The sequence below is a fragment of the Sceloporus undulatus genome, chromosome 1 (genome assembly GCF_019175285.1).
Source record: "Sceloporus undulatus isolate JIND9_A2432 ecotype Alabama chromosome 1, SceUnd_v1.1, whole genome shotgun sequence".
Lineage (NCBI taxonomy): Eukaryota > Metazoa > Chordata > Lepidosauria > Squamata > Phrynosomatidae > Sceloporus > Sceloporus undulatus.
The window spans coordinates 80,982,834-80,999,235 of NC_056522.1; the positions used below are offsets into that span (position 1 = coordinate 80,982,834).

The 16,402-nt window shown below is 42.5% G+C and overlaps 1 protein-coding gene across 9 annotated transcripts in view; it reads right to left on the reverse strand.

The window, feature by feature from the left end:
- The window catches only part of ZDHHC14 (zinc finger DHHC-type palmitoyltransferase 14), an 87,306-nt gene extending 72,244 nt beyond the window's left edge, over window positions 1-15,062 (reverse strand). For 4 of the 9 annotated variants that reach the window (XR_006101494.1, XM_042446204.1, XM_042446206.1 and 1 more), the window contains exon 1: window positions 13,079-15,060. Coding sequence is in view for 7 of the 9 variants with exons in the window: in XM_042446204.1 (XP_042302138.1) it covers window positions 13,079-13,323 (245 nt within the window). In the remaining 2 variants the exon portion in view is untranslated. Of the gene's footprint in view, window positions 1-13,078 lie in introns of all 9 variants that reach the window. The other 5 variants (XM_042446202.1, XM_042446200.1, XM_042446201.1 and 2 more) reach the window with 3 other exon arrangements.
- Window positions 15,063-16,402: the final 1,340 nt, after the last annotated feature.

The window sequence follows — 16,402 nt, forward strand, 5'->3', positions numbered from 1 at the left end:
ATGCAAATTAAAAAAAAGTACACTGCAGCTTTACCATAACTTAAAAATTGATCTGACAGAAAAAAAATGATTCCTTAATTACAGGGTTTGAAATAGAACACAATACTTACAGTTTCTAACTACTATTTGCCCATTTTTTAAAAACATGAGTATTAATTAAACTACTGATTAGTCACAGAACAGAATATTCAACATACTCTGGGGAACAGTTCAACAGAGAAAGCATCCATCCACAACAATTGTCATTTTATGTCAATTATGTACATTGCAAGACATTCCCAAGACATTCCCAAGTAAGCAAATTACTCTTCCATTTTTAAATAACAATAAAAACCAACTAGCTAGCTAGCCTGACATACTGTATGATTATTCCTTCTGTTGTAATTATATACTCTCCCCAAGTCTGTTTCACTAGAAGAAAATACAGTAGTGTAACTAACTTTTCTGTTACCGAGCTCTATGGCCCATTGTGTATATCACATGATCTCTTCCTTTTCCTTTCTTTCACCTCTTTTTGTATATGCCATTCCTTATTATGTTTGTCTAGGAAATTCTTGGTTGTTCTAACTGTAATAAATACGCAAGCAGTTATTCTAAAATGCAGGGTATGGATAAATAAATAAGTTTATAACAGCCAGAATCAAACTCTTTATTTGTGCATGTTTCTCTTTTTCAGAATTGTGGTCAATTAAACTATTAGAACAATTTAAAAAAAGTCAACATACAAATAATACTACTAATTTTATTTACAAAGTATTCCTATGTTAGTTGGCACTCACGGCATTTCAGAAAATACAATTAGCAAATAAATCTTTAAGTCATCTCCACTCAACAAACAGCCATTGTAAAGAACATAGGCCAAGCATTGAATCATACCAGCAGCCTAAACCAATAAGGGATTGTGATGCTGTTTTCTGAGTAAGCTGAGTGCAATGAAGGAGTTCAACTGAAAGCATATACAACAAAGAGTAATATTGCAGTCATAAAATGTTATGCAAGCAAAGGATGAGATGCCACAACAGAACAAAGAAGCTTAAAACATAAAATTTAAAATAATGCTATACACTATATCAGCCTGAAGGTTTACAACACCTAACACCTTGCATAACTGGGGATACATTCTGACAAAGAATGTCACTCACAAATGGAAGCAGAAGGAAGGGAAATGCACAGTAAATGATGCTGTAAGAGTGTATGTGAAAACAACACACAAATATATGGTGGAAAGCAAGTATAGGCAGTAATCCAGATTAGAAATACAACAGGCCAACTCATTTTACTACAGCCACATTCAGTGGCAACATGCCACTAACCAAATCCTGGGATTGTGGGAATGCGCCAACTGTCCTCCACACTATACATATAGAAACAGATATCCTTACACCTATATGTATTATTGTAGTAAAATTACTGTAGCTGCCCATTTTTAAGGAAAAACATATTTGTCATTTTTATCATTTTGCCTTGATCATCTGATAATACACTGGAACACATCTGAGGAATTAAAGATATCTGTGTCTTAACCATCTTTTTACTCTTAACCCATACTTTTGCCTCTTCTATTAGCATAAAAGAATCTGTACATCAAAACAAAACCGTCTACTTTCTGGAATACTATCTTTAATAATGATCTACAACAGCAGTCAGTTGGATTTAACCATTAACATGTTATTATATTTCTATATGTAATTGGTTTTTGATGTTCTGAGCCTGACCCTTAAGAGTTTCAAAATGCCTACAAACTGTCATTGCAATTCACTCATCACTTGAATTTTTTCTAATGCCAACCAGGCAAGCTGTGTCACCCCTACAATCTGATCTAGCAGTTTTTTTTCTACAACAAAAACTGTCAGCTGCGTTTTGGATGGACACAAAGAAAGCTTTCTTGAAAGAAAGCTTTTCCACCACCCTCTTCTCTGTGCTTCATAAAAGCTGGAGCTCTGTTATACCAAATGCCTCCAATTTGTCTTGGGTGATACCCTCTCCCTACCAGCAGCCTTCTCTGCTACAACACAACCCGGGGGGTGGGTGTTTTTGTTTTTTCCAGGAATGGGGCCTACAAGGAGTAAGAATATTACTTTCCAACAACTTTTTTACACCACCAGTTCTTAGGATCCAATCCTCTTGTTTGATGTAACATAGTTTATTCTTTTCCACTTCTGCTGTCAGTAGGGTTGCCATAACCCGGTGGGGGGCGTGCATTTCCCGTTTTTGGACTGTTCTGCACGGTCACGGTACGGTTTGGCGTTTCTCCCGGGTCTCCCCCCCGCCCCCCCGCTCCTGGGCTTTGTTACCGTGCCTTGGCTGCTCTTGCCTTGGCTGCTCTTTGTTACTGTGCCTTGGCTGCCTGTCGGGCTCTGTCTGTCGGAGGCTGGAGCTCCTCCTATTGGCTGGCAGGCTGGCCAATAGCGGAACAGTCCTTTCCCTGCTTCAGGAGTCTCGCCTCTGTTTACTTCCTGCGGCCATGTGGGCCGGCCAGGGACTGAGGCAGTGGGCAGCAGCAGCAACAGGAGGAGAGGACCAAAAGGGGTGGGGGAGGGGAGAGGAGGGGAAAAAGTTTTTGGCATCCCTCAGGGCCTGACTGACTCACACTGAGGGATGCTGAAAACGTTCGGCATCCCTCCCCTCCCCCAGCCCCTTAGGGGAGGGCAAGAGAGCTCTGCCCCAGGGCCCCAGCCAAAGGTAGGGTTGCCTAAAAAACATGCAGCAGCAGGGAGGGAGGGAGATGGCATCTCTTGAAGCCAAGTTCCAGCACTTCATTCCGTTGTTGTTGTTGTTGTTGTTGTTTGCCTTCAAGTCGTTTTGGACCAAGGCAACCCTATCCTGGGATTTTCTTGGTCCGCTCCTTCTCCTCCTCCTTTCTCCTTCTTTTCCTGCTTCTCTTCTTCCTCGTCCTCCCGAGATATATGTGTGTGTGTGTGTGTGTGTGTGTGTGCTGTAGTGTGGAGGGCTTTCTGGGGCTTGCCTTGGGTGGGTGGCGCTGCCTTCCACCCCTGGCTAGAGGAGGCCCAGAGCCCTTCCGTCTGTTGGGGCCCTGCTCTTCTCCCCCCCACTTTGCCCCAAGATGGCTCCCTCCAGCAAGACCCCTGGGGAAGCTCTTCCCAAGTGTCGGGCACCTCCTGTGTTGTCATTTCATCATCAGGTGGTTTTAGTGGCAAGCTTTGCCATTGCCTTCCTCTGAGGCTGAGACAGTGTGGCTTGGGTGTGTGTGAGTGTGTGTGTGTGCATGCGCCTTCAAGGGGTTTTCTTGGGAGGTTTGTTCAGAGAGGGTTTACCTTTGCCTTCTTCTGAGGCTGAGAGTGTGTGACTATCTCAAAGGTTTTCAGAGGGGGGCTGCCTTCACCTTCCCTTAAGACTGAGAGAGTGTGACTAGCCCAGTGGGGTGTTTTAATGCCCAAGCAAGAGATTGCACCCTGGATCTCCTCCACCAATGCTGCACTTCCTGAGATGCATTTAACCTCAGAGGTGATCCAAAATCTCCATGTCTTTGAATTCAGATTTATTATTATTTGAAAGAAAGAAGTTGGCAGCATGAGCTTTCCCAAAGCCTGCTTCCTCAGATGCATTTAGTCTCACAGGTGATCCAAAATCTCTGTCTTTGAATTGTATTCTTATTCTTCTTATTCTTATTATTATCTGAAAGAAAGAAGTTGGCAGCATGAGCTTTCCTAAAGCCTACTTCCTCAGATGCATTTAGTCTCACAGGTGCAACAAGATCTCTATAACATAAGGATTTATATTAATTTTTTTTTAAAAAAATGTTAATATTTTTAGCTTTTAGTTGGTTATGGCCTCCATTTTTATTGAATGCCCCACTTTTTGGGTAAATTTTGTCCAGCATTTGACCTACACTTTGGTCTACATATTGTCCTAGAAATTTTGGGTTGGGCATTGTGATTTTATGATTTTCGTTTGATGTAACTGTTATGGATTATTTTATGGAACCCACCTTGATCCATAAGAGAGGTGGGATAATAATTATAATATTAATTATATTTTCCCTACATTTTCCCCGGTTTGGTGGTAGTGAATCATGGCAACCCTACCCCAAAGGAACCACACGAGTCACGTCATCGACACACACCCCATGTAAACAGTGGTGTGCCAAGATGGTGCCCACGGTGCGCAGTAGGACTCGAGACATTAAAAAACATAGGGGCCCCAAATGTACTTTCTGCCCCAGGGCCCCTAAAGGCCTAGCTACGGGCCTGGAGTCAGTTTGCAAAGGGACCTATTATTGTTGTTGTTGTTGTTATTATGCAAAGACCTAGCTGTGTGAGTCAGTTTGCAAAGGGACCTTCCATGATTATCAATATTATTATTATTATTATTATTAGCATACAAAGAGCTAGCTGTGTGAGTCAGTTTGCAAATGCCCAAATGTGCTTCGTGTGTGTTTTGGAATGTGGGAGGGGGGGTGGCCAGAAAGGGAAGTACATTTCTGCCATCTGTCTAGGAATAATGCCAAAATGTCCTCCATTTTGATCATGCCTAAGAAACATGCATTTATATTAACATTTTTAAAAAATCATCAATTTTTTCGCATGTCCTCCATTTTGTATAAAATGTGTCCTACATTTGAAAATATTGTCCTACATTTGTCCCAGTTTGGAGGTCCTGACTTATGGCAACCCTAGCTGTCAGTAACTACAGAGGTGAAGTATACTATTATGGCACATTTTTCTTCTTATTAAACCATGAATCCTCTAATCTGGATTCATCTCAAAACAATTTTATCAAATATGTCAGTCCAAAAGAGAATGTCTGGCCTGAAACCATCCAGTGTGGTTCATGCCCCCCAAAGGGGACTTGTTTTCTCTTAAGTCCAAGTCTTACACTAACCACTATCCAAAACAGTGTTAATATTTCATTTTAAAACACCAACTAGGAAACAGCAGAAGAGGGAGGAAAAAATGCATACTGCAAATACTTCTTGCTCATCTGTGAGGTGCATTTTTGGAGTCTGGAATATTCCATCAATGACAACTGGATAATTATGCAAAATGCTATTGTCATCTAACTACGGATGAAGATTCATTGAAATGGCTCCACATTTCCAAGAGTAGTAGTTTACTACAGTTTTTCATTGCAGCCTGTATCACATTTCACCACACTTTACCAGTGATACATGGCTTGTGGACTGTATATAGCCGTCCGTCTGTATATAATGGGCCCTCCATATTCACTGGGGTTAGAAACACAGGACCACTGTGAAAGTGGAAAAAATGCAAATAAAAAATCACGATTTCTTTAACCTGAGAGAACCACCTATCCTAGAATCGCTAGGTTCTCCAGTGCAACTCTACAGTCAACAACCACCACAGATTGACCAAAGAATCATGCTGGAGGAACTACAAATACCTACAGAAGTATTTGCTCTATAAATTTCTAAGTCATCCAGCGTAACTCTATGGTCAACTTCTGGCAGAGTCATGTTGGAGGATCTAGAAACTCCTAGACAGAGCATAGTAACATACACAAATAATCAAATCTGCAAAAGTCCATATTTGCAAATCCATAAATATAGAGGGCCAACTGCAATATGTTTGTTGTAGTTTAAACACTGTTTAGTATGCAGCTGCCCTTGCTATACTGTAGGTAATTAAACTATATTTCATTGCCTATACTAGCTTTAGTCTGTGTTTTGCATTTTAGGTTGCCCTTCTCATGTATAAATGTGTAGTACGTAGCACTATAAATGTATATATGAGAAGGGCAACTTAAAACAATAAAACACAGAATAAAGACTATAGGCAATGAAATATAGCTTAATTGCATACAGAAAGGGCAGCTGCATAGTAAAAAATGTTTAAACCTAAATGTTAGTTACATTGTTCAGTGTTTTTCTGCTTTGTATTATCACAAAGTTTGGTATTGTTCGTATTATTGTATATTGTATTATACTGTTGGTTATTGGTCATATTTAATTGTTTTTAGGCTTTGGTTATTCTGTGTTATGTATATTTTTCATATTTATTGTCATATTCATTTTTTATTAGTTTGGGTTTTTCTTTCCTCCCACGCCTGCTGTTTCCTAGTTGGTGTTTTGCTTTCCTGTGCTTGGATATTTCATTGTAACCATCACAACTCTTTCTTTAAAACTAAAAATAAATCAATACATTGCTAGCATTATTGGGCCGAGTCCAAACACTAAAAGATAAAAGAATGAAAAAATAGCAACTGACAAGAATTCTCTGTCCTGAATTCTTACATATAATTACAATGGAATGCTTGCATAAATGTAACTGTAAGTTATGCTGGAAAAACATGCTTTAATAATTTCTAAACCACAGAAAGAACTAGGATATGAACACATTTAACAACAACTTATATTTTTGGTGCCTTTTCTTTGTGTTTCCACATGGACAGGGGATCCATTTAATTGATGCTCAAACACTCCACTGCAGTAAATATCTATATATCTATATATCTATATATCTATATCTATATCTATATCTATCTATATATATATATATCTGAAGATGTTAATTCTAAATTGTTCTGCAAGCAAACCGGCAGACTTTGGTTTTTGTCTGGCTCTTTTGGGACATAGTATATGGCACTAAAGCATACATGAGAAACATTTGAGATCTTGTTTTCTTCTTTTAAAAATGACAATACACTATATCAAGTATACATTCTGTCTTGTGAGATAACTGTTTTGAAGGATTTAAAAAAAGACTTTAATAATAGGCGTCCAAATATTCACAGTTTAAGCGCATATAATGTCAACAAAGTGACTAAGAACAGTACTGTATGTATGTAAATGACAGTTATGCCACATAATGCACTCAGTTTCCATAGGTGCTTTTTATCACCTGTTCCTATAAACTACTACATATAAAATCATTCTTTGTTGCTTTGTTCTTCCCCTCCATTCCTCCCTCTCTCACACACATGTTCCATTGCAGGGTAACTGCTACTATGTGCATGGAAAACTATTACAGTTGTATTTGTTGTATGCCTTCAAGTAGTTTCCAACTTCTGGCAATCCTAAGGCGAAAGTATCATGGTGTTCTCTGGGGCCTGGAGTGTGTGACATCCAAGGTCACCCAGTGGGTGAGTCCAATGCCCAAACCACGACACCTCTGTAGTGGCTCTGTATAGTGGACATCTGTATTTCATATTTTAAAAATCAGATACTGAGTAAAGTGAAGTGATTACATATTAAACTAATGTTAAATGGTATGGGCACCACATTCTATGCAAAGTCAGCAGCATGCACTTGCCATCAATTTCAAGAAGTTCTTGACTACAGTAAACGGGATACTGTACAAAGATACATAAAGTCATGCACTCCTGCACAAGGGTGTGAGACAGAATGTTATAATAAGATGTGTTTTGTAAGATTTTTGATGCTAACAAATGTAATTCAAATTTAACAGAAAATTTAATCACAATAAACTGGATTTTTAACTCTAGTTTCCAAACCGATCTTACTTCAACACTAACTGCAACAACACTACCTGTGGCTCATTTAGTTTTTTATCTCCAGCTTGTTGCTTAGTTTAATGGCCAACTTCATGGCTGCCACCTCAAGCCTAGCTTTTATACTTCTCTATTCCTTCATTTTGTATTATGTAGTCTACTGAAGAGTGCTGGAGAGCTCAGAACACAGTGCCTGTCACAGGGCTTGTTTCCACTGGGGTTTAACGCGGGTTACGAATCGAATTCAGATAGAGGCGTGCCCATTTGAACCCGATTTAAACCTAGAACGGTTCTAGATCACCCCGCATGCGTGCCCATTTGAAATCGATTCTTTTTTTTCGTCCTTTTTTTAAACCGCGTTAAATGCCTTTAACCCGCTTTAAAAAAATAGAAGGGTCGAACCTTCTATTTTCCTTTAATCCGGGATAGTTATCGATGTATTTCAAATGGGAACGTTAGGAGGTGAATCAGGTTACCTGTATGGGAGGAGTCAAGTGCGAGTGGGCCGGCCCCTTGCCTAGTCTGTGTGGGGAGAGCCCATTTCTAACGGAGGAGAGGCAGGGAAGGGATGGCTCCTCGCGAGGAGACATCTGATCTCGCCCAGGCAGGGAAGGGCTCTGATCAATGGAGGGGGGGGAGATAGAGCCTTTCTCCCCAAATGGAATCTGCCTTCTCTTCCAACCCTGGAAAGAGAATCTTTGGGAAGAGTGCTCCCTCCCTGCTTTTCCAGCAGCCTCCTTCATTGATCTCTGTGCTCTCTGAAGGGATTCTCCCATAGTTCCTCTGGAAAGAGCTTCGCATTGTCAGAAGCCTCTCCCATTGATCTCTGGGCTCTCTGAAGGGATTCTCCCTGGCTGTTTTGGGAGACAGGATGCTGCCCTCCAAAACCTATCCCATAGTTCCTCTGGAAAGAGCTTCGCATTGTCAGAAACCTCTCCCATTGATCTCTGGGCTCTCTGAAGGGATTCTCCCTGGCTGTCAATAAAATGGAAACGATGCCAAAAGATAAATCGCTTCCAAATATTCTGGATTAACGTTACGTCATTCTGACGTACTATTGATTGACAGCTCCAAATAAGGTATGGAGGAGAAGAATCGATTTATTTAAACACCGAATTCATGCCAAGTAGGAACGCTTGCAGGTAAAAACTTCGATTTAAAAAACCAGATGGGAACGAAGAATAAAAGCGATTCGGAACGCGGAATAAGACCAGGGTTATTTTGAATCGGATCTATTAAAAACGTTGTATTTTAAATCGTTTCAAATCTTAAGTGAGAACACCCCCACAGTGGCATTCTGCAACATTAGGACTTTATTAGTCCAAATAGAGGTATTATCTGACCATGAATTTTGTCTTCTCTGTGTACTGATTTGAGCATTGAACTACTATTCTGGAAAACAGGGTTCGAATCTCTGCTCAGCCATGAAACCCACTGGGTGACCCTGAGCAAGTCACACTCTCTCAGTCTCAAAAGATAGCAATAGCAAAGCCCCTCTGAAGAAATTTGTCAAGAAAGCCACATGATTGGTTTGCCTTAGGGTCGTCAAAATTTAGATACAGTTTGGAAGCACACCACCACCACAACAACAATAACAACAAAATAGGTTTGGATTTTTTTTTTACATGTACAGCATTCCCTGCATGAAGATCAGCAACAAAGTAACAAGGTGATGGCTTTACTATCTCAAAACATGCATATGTTCAGGCCTTTAGCCCTCTGAGAGAAATAAATCAGGCATACAATTTCACAGTTCTGCAATTATTTGAAATATACTTCACTACCAATTAGCTTCTCAATCCATTCATATCAACAGAACGATAAGGACAACATCCCAAAGATGTATTATGTTCTAGTACGCTAGCAAACTCTGTAGTGCACTCATGGCAATGTGAGTGGTTATTGTTTTCCCTATGCAATACCCTCTTGGTCCCCCATGAAATAAGCAGCTGGCCTAAAAATCCTAAAAGTGTAAGAACTCCTTGGAAAGTAAGCAGGGTCAGCCCTGGCTAGTACGTGGATGAGACCACCATGAATACCAGGTCCTGTAGGGTATATATTTCAGAGGAAGAAATTGACAAAACCACCTCTGAGCATTCCTTGCCTAAGAAACTCTTATGAAATTCATGGTGTCACCATAAGTCGACAGTTGACCTGAAGGCACATACAAACACCAAAAGAATTATTCAGTTTTAACTTCTGAATGTTTGCTGAGACTACAAAAAATCAGCAAAGCAAGCTTCCGATTTCAACTTTCCATCTAAATCTACAGAAGCTTTTTCTGTTTCAATCAGGGTCTTCTTGTAGCTAACTGACCGGATGAAGGCAACCAAAATGAAGCTCAATCCATTTAAGAAGGGTGCCTGGTCAGATGAAAGGCAGAGAACAGAGATTCATCCTGTTTCATCCCAAAGAAGCGAGTTTGCAATTTGGGTATATTCCTTTACTTGGCCTTGAACCTGGATATTCAGGTTACTGGGATGGCCAAGAGTATATCTGTATAGATGAAGCAAGTGTGCCATTGTGCCTGCTCCTGGAGATGCCTGATCTGGCTTTAGTGACAGATACCTCAGATGTTCCCTATGTGCATTCCTATAACACAATCTATGTGGGCCTCCCATTTAAAAATGCTTAGAAATGTCAACTGGCCAAGAAAGGTGTTTACTGGGGTTGGTTACAAGAAGCACACAACTCCCTTTTTTACAACAATGTCCTTGGCTACTGGTCTATTTCAGAGCAGTTTATAGCTATATAACCCACAATGCATTATATATCCCACTTGGTTCCAGGCTATCTGAAGGATCATATTCTGCCTGTGCTTTGAGATCTTCAGGGGAGCCCCTTCTGTAAACCCTATCACCTTCACAGTCATATTTGATGGGAATGTGGGTCTGATGAGGCTGTTGCTTGACTAGAATTCTCTACCTAGGGAAGTGAGACTCCCAGTTGAAGACTTTTTATAGTAACATTGGCCCCATACAGACAGGCCAAAATAAAGCTGCTTCGAGTCACTTTGGAAGGATGCTGTTTAAATTATGCATGCATATTAAGAGCCCAGAAGCTGTGCCAAAGCCACAATCCAGTCCTAAGGATCGGAGCACAGCTTCCAGACTCTTAGTATACATTCATCATTTAAACAGCATACCCCCAAAGTGACCCAAAGCAGCTTTATTTTGGCCTGTCTGTATGGGGCCATAGGGCCTAAACAGACAGGCAAAAAGAGGTGCTTTCAGGCTGACTTGAAGGTGTGGCGTTTAAATGACACATGCCTTGAAGCCAGCAGGAAAGTACCCTCTAGGCGCCTTATGCAGAGAAAAGCCATTTCAAAAAGAGGCAGCTTTTTTCTGCTTCTTCCTGGCTTGAAGCCATATTATGTGGTCATGACATGAGCACTCCAGCTGCCTTGGGAGCCGGCGGTGCAGTTGGTGGGGTTTCAATGGGGCTTCAGAAAAGGCAGCTTCAAGCTGCTTTTTCCTGCCCATCTGTTTTGCCCCATAGAGCCTGTACATACAGGCCAAAATAAAGCTGCTTTGGGTCACTTTGAAGGTATGCTGTTTAAATGATTCATGCGTCCTAAGAGGACGGAAGCTGTGCCAAAGCCACGCTCCAGACCTAAGGACTGGAGCACAGTTTTGGTGCAGCTTCTGGCCTCTTAGGACATGTGTGTCATTTAAACAGCATACCTCCAAAGTGACCCGAAGCAGCTTTATTTTGGCACAGTGTGCTGCACTATTTTGTCTTGTCTTTTAGGGGCTATGTTTTAAATGTTTCTTCATTTTCATCCTTCCCTACCCACTGTTCCACAATTTATTGCTCATTTCAGATAATCTTACACTCCAGGCTGGTTATCAAACCACTGTCCCATTAAATGAGCAAGATTTATAGTTAGTGCAATTTTCTCAGAGATCCAAACTATATGCCTGTTTTGAGAACAGATTTAGATAAAACTTTTCTACCCTTTATTGCATCATATATGACTATTGAAACTACAGCAAAACAAATTCACAAGACATCATTCCTAAGCTAGTACCTTTCCATCACCATAAATTTAGGGCCATAGACGAGATATAGGAGAAAGGGAGTGCTGTACAACACACCAGTGTCATGAACAGATTTCATCACTTGCAGGCACATAACATGCACACACTCTTTAAAAAAAAACGGGAACAAAAGTTCCTTGAGAGTATGGAATTTTACATAGCTACAAATGCCATAAATTGTGTAGGCTAGATATGAGAAAAGAAAAACCTTGCAGTTGGGTTAAAGTACCCAAGGCTGTGGTAGGACAGAAATATTCCCCTTCTTTTCTCCAAAAGAAAAAAAAGGTGTCTTTTCATAAGGAAACAGACTCTAACTGAAGTAAAGTTGGAATAATTATTAAGATGTATTGTGAAATGTTTGTTTAGCACAGTTTGCTTTAGCCTAGCCTAGAGGAGGAGTCATAACTCAGTGGTAAACAGTACACATGCTTTGCATCCAGAAGGTCCAAGGTTTAATTCCTAGCATCTGATAGGAGCTGCACTTAGATGGCCTTCGGGGTACTTTTAACGCAGCAGCAATTCTATTATTGCACACAGAACTAGGAAACGATCCTGCCTGAAATCCGGGAAATCTCCTACCAGTCAGACTGAAAATGACTGGGATAGATGCGCCATTAGTTTGATTCAATATCTTCCTAGTCAAAGAGAAATAAAGTACTAAGCTTAATGCAAATTCACCAGAAAGTAACTGTACTGAGCAGATCATACAAATAGGTGCAAACTGCATAGCACCACTGCCACTGATTGCTCTACTTTCAGACTAATAAGCTGTAACATACAGTACCATACTTGGTCAACAAAAGGAAAATTCAGTTTGTCTGAGGAGAGTGAAATAACTGTTAGATCTGAGTGTAATTAACTAGTTCCTCAATACATTTTGAATTCACTACACACACATGCGCGCACACACATGTATATATAAATGTCCCAAACACATGGCGGTTTCCCACCTTTTAAAAATTCAGTGAATGGGATACTTTTCTTGTGCTCATCTTGGTGCAGATTATGGGAAGAAAGTACAGGTCGAGTATCCCTTATCCCAAATACTTGGGATCAGAAGTGTTTTGGATTTCAGATTATTATTATTATTTTGGAATACTGTATTTGCATATACATAATGAGATACCTTGGAGATGGGACTCAAGGGTAAATGCAAAAATCATTTGTTTTGTATATCCTTGATACACTTAGCCTGAATGTAATTTTATACACAGCACATTAAATGATTTTGTGCACGGAACAAAGCTTGTGTGTACTGAACCCTCAGGAAGCAAAGGTGTCACTCCCTCAGCCATCCATGAGGACCATTTTGGATTTCCGGATAAGAAATACTCAACCTGTACGACTAAATGATAGTTCCTGAGAAACCAGAAAACACAGGAATAGTTAAGACACTGTGAATGTTGAACTGGGCTCCTTAGCACAAATAACAAAGCTGATGTTAAATTGCAATTCAATTAGAAATTAAATTGTTCAAGGTCTCCAAATGATTTTAAAATACCACAGAATCAACCGTGTGTTACTCAGGTTTCTGCTAGATAAAGGCTCAGAAGAAAGTAATAACAGAATTATCTTTCATTACTGGAAAGAAAGCCTTCAGTGGCACTTACTCAAATGCAAAGAAGAGTCCGCTGGTAACCAAGATGAGAACAAGTGTCAGGTAAAAGACTCCTGTCTGGCGGGCCATCATGATCCTCCCGTTGCAAAAGAATTTGTTTCTCCCGGGGAAAACCTCCCATTTCCTCTTGGAAGTGGCTTTCTTCTTCTTCTTATGGGGAGACTCCATGGGAGAAGAGGAGCTGTGGGTGCTGATCTGACTGTATTCACAGTCTTTCATGGGTCCTCCAGGAGTCATCAAGGAAGAAGGAAGAGGGGAGCACCCCTCGCAACAGCAACGGCTCTCTCTCAGATAAGATGCTCCCCAGGAGACACTGCCAGTTATTTTCCTAAAGCAAGTCCATAAAACACCCAGTTAACTCTTGAGAGTCCAAAGCTGTCATTCCAGAACCACATGGGCAGCCTTTCTTTCCAAAAAAGACCCTTCAAAGTAGTTCTTTTATAAATGCATAATCATAACAATTAAAAAAAGGGTCTACAAAAGCTAAAATACGAATCAACTGCCAACGAACTCTAAAACATCAAAAGGATTTTGAAGCGCTCTGCCTTTTGTTTAACAGGCCGCTCGGTTTCTGTCCCATGTCCACTTCTTTGAACGGCATCTTGGCCAAGATTGCAGCAGCCGCTTTCATAAACGACTCAGTTCGTGTCACAAAGGTTTGACAAGGACTTTCACACAGATCATTTCACCAAAAAAATAAAATTAAATTAAACCCTAATCATTTTTCCAGGCAGAAATCCAGATTCAAGTGCAACAAGCTGGGAAACAACCCACAGGGTCACTGTCAGCCCACAATGTACCACTAGATATATATATATATATATATATATATATCACTGTAAATTTCAGGGAGAGGAGAGGGAGCTGTTGCTAAGGCTGCTTTGAACATCGGCCACCAACACAAAACAGACTGCTCTTATTTTCTCCTCAGGACACAAGCCTGAAAGGGGCATCAACGTGGCTGGAGAGAGGTCTCCTTTTCCTCATCCTGGGGGATGCCCTGCGCCTCTTTCCAGGCAAAGGGTTGTTTCCAGGGAGCCAAGGAGCTGCTGCAGTGTTCTCTCTTGTTATCCCAGGGAAATAAATGCCCTGCTGCTGCTCCTCTCTTTCAAGGGAAGCTGCTGCTGCTGCTGCTGTTTTGAGGGAGCAGAAGCAGCCCAGAAGCTGTAGAGTGAAGCCTCTCTTCTTTCGCCTACTATTGCCCCTGCTCCTCTCTTTCAAGGCCAAGGGCTGTTTTCAGGGAGCTGCAGCCAGGCCACTCCTGCCATGTCTTCTTATCCCAGGGCCCTGCTGCTGCTGCTTCTCCTCCGGAGGGATTCCGAACAAGCCCATAATCAACGAAGGGCTGGCATGCCTTGGAGGAGGAGGAGGAGGAGGAAGGGCCGGAGCCAGCCTTCGACCTTCTTGCCCTCCAGAAGGCGCCGCCGGTGGGCATCCCACTTCCCCCTCCCCACAGCCCCGGCCTTCCTCCTCCGTTGACGGGAGAGCCGGGCGTCCAGGCGGCGGAGGCCCTTGATCTGGGCTTATTCCGGTCCTCTGCCTGGGCTTGTTCCGCTCCTTTATGCCGTCAGGTTTATTTCGGTCCTCTCTTATCTCGGTTTATCCCCACCGAGCCCCAGGCGCCACCGCTTCCTTCTCATCGCCGATAGATGGAGGAGGAGGAGGAGGAGCCCAATCCGAGCCGCCTCTCAGGAGACACGACGCGCCGCCCGGCCCTAAAAAGCCGAGGGAAACCAAGGAGAGGAGGACGGATGCACGGCGCCTCCTCGCTCGCTCGCTCGCTCTCTTCCACGGCTACGGAGCCTCCCTCCCCCACAGACTCAGCCGCCCCCGGCTCCTGGGGACTCGCCCCTCGGTTTCATTCCCGGCGAGGGTGGCCCCTTCCCCGCTCCCTTTCCCCAGAGAAGACGACGACGACGACCAGCCTTTGTTCGCTTTATTCCGCCCGTTCAAAGTCCGCTTCCCTCCTCCCTCCCCTCCAAGCCGAGCGTCGCTTCCTCCGCCTCCTCCTCCTCCCAGCCCCAAGCGGCGGAGCAAGGGACCGCGCCCCCGGAGGCTGGATGGTTATTATTTCAGCCACTTCCCTCGGGAGAAAGGCCCCGCCTCTTCGCGCCTATGCATGTGACGCTCGGGCGCGCTGGGCCTTCTGGGAAATGGAGTCCGCGGCTTCCTTCCCGCGTGGGCTGGAAAGGAGAGGAGGTGCTTCGGAGGGAAAGGTGCGGGACTGTGGCCTTTGAGAAACTGTGGACTCCATCTCCCAGAAGCCTCAGCCATGTTAGCCAATAGCGTGGGATTCTGGGAGCTGAAGTCCAAAATCCCTTAAAGAGTACAGTTTGGGGAGCACTCTCTTAGAATATTAGCATCATAGTTGGGAGGGAGGGACCCCAAGGCCGTCCAGGCCAGCCCCCTTCTCTTCTGCCATGACGAGGGCATAGTTTGCATTTAAACTGTTAGGAGATCTTGTCTGGAGATTGTGTTATTACAGAGTACATAAGTTTACACAGTTCAATTCCCTGCTCAGCCATGGAAGTAACCCACTGAGGGACCTTGGTTGAGTCTCACACTCTCAGCCCCAGGGGGGAAAAACATGATAGATTAACCTTAGGGTTGACAAAAGTCAGTAATGGCAACAATACAAGTCACACTTAAAAAAAATAACAGTAAATTTGCTGAGGATGATATTATGCAGATTTAAGAAAAATTAAAACAGTGAGACTGTAATTCCAAGGAGGATGTATATCTCCAGAAACACCACCCAAGAATAAGTATTGGGGCAGTAAGGGATCTAGACACTATACTTTCATTGAGGCAGCCTAAAATCGCATTGGCCTTGTTAGCTGCCGCATCTCACTGTTGACTCAGGTTCAACTTGTGGTCTACTTGGACTCCCAGATCCCTCTCACTTGTAGCCTCATTCAGCCAGGTGTCACCCATCCATCCTATGGCATTTTTCTGCCCTAAGTGGAAGTAACAGTGCTACTCTTCTTCTAGAAGGAGGGAAACCAATTGAAATTGTCCATCTGTAGCACCTGTGCAACCTCAGCAAGTTGGTGAGATGTATTGCAATTCTGTTCAAATTATTAAAATTGTAAGATGCACAGAGGTCTAATGATATTGGGCAGGGGATTAATATTTCTGCTTGTCCTTCTTTACATATAAATTAGCATATGCCATTTGATGCAAACTGGTCTGTGTTGTCCTCTTTGAGTTTGTAAATACCAATGAAGTGGACAAGCTCCTTGGAAGTGTAAGGAAGACAACGTGAGCTCTCGATCTCTGCCCATCCTGGTTGACTGCCCAGGTAGGAGATGTAGTA